Raw genomic sequence first — 5,917 nt, forward strand, 5'->3', positions numbered from 1 at the left:
AAAAAAAAAAATTCGATCAAATGTGTCTTTATGCCAGATTGTTTGAAACAATGCCTGATGGTGTGATTTGAAAGTGATTCTAGGCTAAATTGTCTGCACTTTTCAGAACAACACTTACTCATCTGTAAATGTTTGCATGAACTTTTATAGCTCAAATTTAGTGTCGTACAAAATTACAAATATTGTTCTGGAGTCACTTAGCTTCATACAAGTGAATATTCTATCAATGCTAAAAATAACATACCATGAAAGACCCTCAGAAAGCCAGAGGAGCTGTTGATTGAAACGACTTTTTAATGATTGCTATAAACTCTGTATGCTTAGAAGTTAAATATATACGGGCTCTATATGCAGATGCCTCAGGTGGGTTTAGAAAGTGGCAGCATGAGGATCTGTTTTCTTGCAGCATGCTTTCTACCATTTTGTAACTTAGCAGTCAATGATGAGTTGGCGCCCCCTGCTCCCCATTGAGCTTAGGACGAATTGTTTCAATGCTTTATGCAAACCTGCATGCAGATTTTCCCACAGAACTTAGATTATGCTACAGTGAAAGAATAACATGGTCCTACTTAAAAGGCTATTTATCAAAGTTTGCATGCATAAAAAAATGAATAACATTTTTAAAAAGCTACAAGAATAATAAAATATAAGAAAGATTCTTGAAGCTGAAATATTTTAAAAATCCTCATTCCAGTGTCTTCTCGTTTCAAGTAACTGCTATTGGGTTAAAATGTACTTCTCTTTCAATGTTCCAGGGAAGCGCGATTGCCCGACAGATCGGGGCTGTGGCCTATGTGGAGTGCACCTCCAAGGTTTCTGAGAACAGCGTCCGGGACGTGTTCCACATCACTACCCTAGCATCGGTGCGGAGGCCACACAAGCCGCAGCTAAAACGCAGTAGTTCCCGCAAAGCCCTGAAAAGGGTGTCACAGCTGCCTCTGCCACCTCTAACCAGTCGGACTGAACAAACGGACCAAGCCCCGGCCATCCGGAAGGACCGGGCCAAGAGCTGTATCCTAATGTAGAGTTCAAGGCTCAATCTTATGCAGTATATATGTAAATACACAAAAACAGAAATATATGAAAGAGAAAATCTATTTATTATTTGATGTTTTTTCTTTTGTGCATAATTTTTTTCACTGTAGATAACGAGAAAGGCGCTCCATGAAAACAAATGGTTTGGATTTTATTTCCCCCCTTTTGCCGATTCTGTGCATAATTTAGATGCTGTTCTTCTTTTTTGTGTTGTTGTTTTGGTAATTTGGACTAACCCTGCGGAAATGCAGAAGCTACGATAGTGGAAGCAACATGTTGTTGGAGGGAATTAAAGGGAAATTAATTTCCTGGGAAGGATGCCGGAGTGGAGAGCAGAGAGTGGCCTTGTGAGGGGGAGCCGGGTTTGTTCAGGATATCTGCAAATTAAACTTGCTGTATTCTCTGACATTGTTGCCTAGCAAAGGTACGCCGCCTGAAGTAACTTCCTGTTGCCATATTTGCCAGGAAAACAAGCAAAGCCAATGTTTATGCTGAAAGTGGACACTGCTGTTTTACTGAATGATGACTGGCTAATGAAAGCTGGAATTGGAGAGAGACTGCAGTATTGTTCATGTGTGTGAGTGTGTGAGCACTATCACCAAAAGTGCATTTTAGGAAAAATAAATATTGTATTTCTTCTTTTATTTTAAAACTGTTTCAATGAAATTAAAGCCGTTTACACTATTTGAATGCTTCTTGGTGGAAAAATAAAAAGCTAAAAAAAATGGAGTTATTTTTTTGTACTTAGAAAGTAAAATTTCCATTAAAATTGTATTGAATTGTTTTCATGATATGAAAAGTCTTGGAGTTACAGATCGATTTCTTTTGTTTCTGGTGTTTGTTTTTGTTCTAATGTCTTAAATATTTTATTTTTTATATCTGACAAAGATCACTTCAGTAAATACAAAATAGGATTTATCAATAAAAGAAAAAAGCAACCTGGAACCTTAAGCCCAATTGAACTTGTATGACAACTGCCATCATGTGTTTGTGATAACTGCCAGTTTTTGATGTCACTGTGAGAGAATATTGTACCCCTCTATAAGGAGAATTGATTTATCTCAGCTGCACTGGTTGGTTGTTAAGCATTAACGAACATACTTAACTCTGGCCTCTCAAACTACCTTGTTAGATATATTTTTTGAGTAATTTGCTGTTGCTTCTGCAGAACTTTTTTAAAATGGAGTGCAAAATGTATGGTTCCAAGTATTTCTGTGAGCTGTCCCCTTCTTGGAGCTAAGCAAACCAGGCAATAATGATGCTGCCACCAACAAGTTTGACTGTTGGTATGGTTTTATTTTCTCGGAAAATATCCTCCAGTGAGCTGGATCTGCTGGCAGGGGAGGAAGCCAGGGGCCAGGGCTGCCCTTTGTCACCGGTTCTGTTCATTACATTTATGGACAGAATTTCTAGGCACAGCCAGAGACAGGAGGTTGTCCAGGTTGGGGGCCTCAGGATATTATCTCTGCTGTTTTCAGAAGATGTTTTCCTGTTGGCCTCATCAAACTAGGACCTGCAGTGTGCACTGGGGCTGTTTGCATCTGAGAGTGAGGCGGCCGGGATGAGGATCAGCACCTCCAAATCTGAGGTTCTCCACTGGAGAACGTGGACTCCCCTCTTCAGGTTGGTGGAGTGTCCTTGTCTCAAGTGGAGGAGTTCAAGTATCTCTGGTCTTGTTCACGAGTCAGCGACAGATGGAGCGGTAGATTGATAAACAGATCAGTGCAGCGTTGGCAGTGATGTGGTCACTGTATCAGAGTGGTCGTGGTGAAGAGGGGGAACTAAGTCGGGGGCTGGACCTCTCCATTTTGTGTGTGGATCGAGAAGTCTGGGCATCTCTGCTTCGACTGCTGCCTCCCCGACCTGGCCCCGGATAAGGCGGGAAAAAAATGGATGGATGGATAGAATATCCTCCAGCCTTTTCTTGTAATAAGGTTTAATTTAAGTAATGTGTAGAGTCCAGAGGTGAAGGGAAAGTAAATTTAAAAACCAAGTCAATTTGATTTTTAACATTGCTTTTTAACATGTTTTACTTTAATGAATAGAATTATCATTTGCATTCTCAGATTTTATTTGTCTATGAAGAAAATAGTTTCAATGTCCAGAGAAATTTAATTTAGAAAAATCTACAAAAAAGCAGAAGAAAACGCTTAATATGTCAACAAAACCAAATATTTTATTTTGAAAATGTTATTTATTTACGGTTTTAAAAATTAGTTTTGTCTGTTAGGCCAACACCTGCTCTCCTGTTTCCAGCCAAGACAAAATATTTTTTTTGTGGTAACTCGAAAGCTACACAGTATGTTTAGTATGCAATTAAAGTGGAATTGCAGAACCTGAAGCAACAGTCTCTTAGTTAAAACTGAGGACTGCTCATCGATTTACTGGTGTGTAAATAACGTCAATAAAACATTTTGAGTAATGAGCAGCAAAGAGGCAATGGGTCGCAAAAGTTAATCAATTAGCATAAACACCTGCTTCAGCATTCACAATTAAGACCCTCGGTCAGTCCCCCAGTCACATCAGAGACATTGCTGTGTATGGCAGAAAATTGAGTAATCTAACACTTAAAAAATGTACCTCCAATATATAGTAAATAAAACATATAGCTTTAGTTGAGACTGTGGTGATGCATCATGGTTCTCAAGCTGCAGTAAGGCAGACTTTGATACCCTGTAGAAGACAGTGAGGGGAGCTCAAAAGGCCCTTGGTTTTTCTCCAACCTCTGTTTATTTCATTTGATGGTCACGTCAGGTAAAGAAAATATCTTCATTGAGTATGGCTGCCGTCACAAATGAAAGACTCCACTCATTTAGGTCTAAAGAAAAGCAGAAAACTGCTGTATGCACAAAAAACAAAATATATTAACAGTAATGGGGAGGATTTTCAAAAAAAAAAAAATGCACATGCACAACCCTGTATCTGCTAGGAGAGGAAACACCTATTAAACATATGCGAGAGCATGCATGAGCCCATTTCTCCTCGTGCACATTCCATTTAAATAGGACGACCTTACATAAACATATCACCAGAATGATTGACAAATAGGAGGACCACTTATTTTGATGATCCACCCGGAAAAAGAAAATCATCCACTATAACATTAAGATTTCAAATAATCTTTGAATAATTTTATCACTGTAGAATATCAGCTCAAAAGACAGTGACTAACTGGTACATTATCAGCAATAATTCATACACATTTATAAAGGATGCATTATTGCTAACTAAAATAATTAAGTAAAGCAGATTTTTTTTAGATGTTTTCTTGCTTAGCATGGCAAATAAATTTCTCAGTGGATATGTCCATTAAAAAAAAAAAAGAAATAAACAAAAATGCACTAAAAGCATTTGATGCATTATAGATTAAAGAACTGCATAAAATCTGTGCACTACTGATATCCCTTTAAAATGTCTAAATCTGCAATCTTTAGTTCCAGGTTTCTATACTAGAGAGAGAAGCCAAGATATTGGTGATGCTTTTGCATATTTTCTTATAAGATTCTGCAGATAATTACATTTTAGTGTTCGTATTTGACATCTTTCACCAGGCTTATTGAACTGAGCACCTGTGGACGGCTATACTGATAATAGACTCATATTTGAAAAGAAATCAGTCTTGCAGGATATTCAATAACTCTTCAAAGCACTGGTTGATTATTATTTGTATTTGGCATTATGCTTTGGTTTAATGTATGTGATGATTTTTGCTTTTTAAATATTTAATTTTACACCAATGACCTGCTAGTTGCAACATATAAAGGTTTGTCTGTCAGCTAATGTTTATTAATAGATATAGTCCTTCACACCCCAAAAAAAATCTATTTTCAGCAACATTTTCACAGCTTTTTTAGGCTGTTGCAGAACTTGCTGCTGGTATCATAATTCTTTTAGCATTACATTTAAGGCCTCTGGTGTAAAAGGCGTAATTGTGTTAGAAAAGTAGGGATTCATCAATCCTACTTGGATAAAGAGGTCTCACAGCTGTAAGAAGGTGCTGGCCAGGGCTATAAAAAGCTGTGAAAAGTGCCAGACCTGGCGTCCCCTCACAGATTAAACTGACACTTGAGAAGATTAGTCCAATGCTGCCTGTGTTCTTCACAGAGGAGGCATCATCTCTGCTGCTTTGTCTATTAAAGCAGTCATCTAAATGTTGATTTAGATGTGTGTGTCTTGTCAAGATGAATACAAATAAGCATGCTGCTATGTTAGATAACTTAGATGGGCATCAGACATTATCTTGACAATCTACTCCCACTCACAGCCAGGATTATTACTGCAGGATGTCTCCCCTCTGTTTCAGCAATCTAATCAGCCGTTTGCCCTTTAACGCTGAGACGGCGCTGGGATTAGTAGTACCTTCATGGATTCACTGCTCTTGTTCTGCATTCTTTGGTTTCCCTGCTCTACTCTGATGTTTCAAGTAACTTAAACCAGCAAAAAGAATTCAGTCTTTGTATGCCTGAGAGATCAGAGTTGACGTCATTCGCACATTAAACCCATAATTCTAGATGTTCCTGTCTAATTACGACAATTTGCAGACAGGGTCACGTCCCCATGGTGTTAAAAAAAAGGGAACGTTCAGGAGCAGGGGTGAGGTGGTGCTTCCTGCCTGCTAACAAAAAGGAAGAGCATGGCCACAAATTGCATACAGTCATGAGAGGATTTGTAATGAGAAGCAGTGTGTGACCAAGCAGAACTCCAACACATTTTGTCCAGACGTCGGCAGAGGGTTTTGGCTTTCTTCATTCATGGTGCGGGAATTAACCATCAGTGTTCTGCATAATAAGGTGCCTTTAAGAGTTTATTAAACTAATGCCGTTTCCTCTGACACCTTTAATACTTTCCAACTTTATATTTCCATATTTGCCAGAAGTTAAAT

General features: G+C 38.4%; 1 protein-coding gene across 1 annotated transcript in view; it reads left to right on the forward strand.

Moving 5' to 3' along the window:
* Positions 1-1,757, forward strand: part of LOC107084753 (rho-related GTP-binding protein RhoN-like) — a 35,629-nt gene extending 33,872 nt beyond the window's left edge. The window contains exon 5 of the mRNA XM_015374750.1: positions 756-1,757. Within this exon, the coding sequence (XP_015230236.1) occupies positions 756-1,025 (270 nt within the window). The 3' untranslated portion in view covers positions 1,026-1,757. The remainder of the gene's footprint in view (positions 1-755) is intronic.
* Positions 1,758-5,917: the final 4,160 nt, after the last annotated feature.

This window comes from Cyprinodon variegatus, unplaced genomic scaffold (assembly GCF_000732505.1).
Source record: "Cyprinodon variegatus isolate N-32 unplaced genomic scaffold, C_variegatus-1.0 Scaffold109, whole genome shotgun sequence".
Taxonomy (NCBI): Eukaryota; Metazoa; Chordata; class Actinopteri; order Cyprinodontiformes; family Cyprinodontidae; genus Cyprinodon; species Cyprinodon variegatus.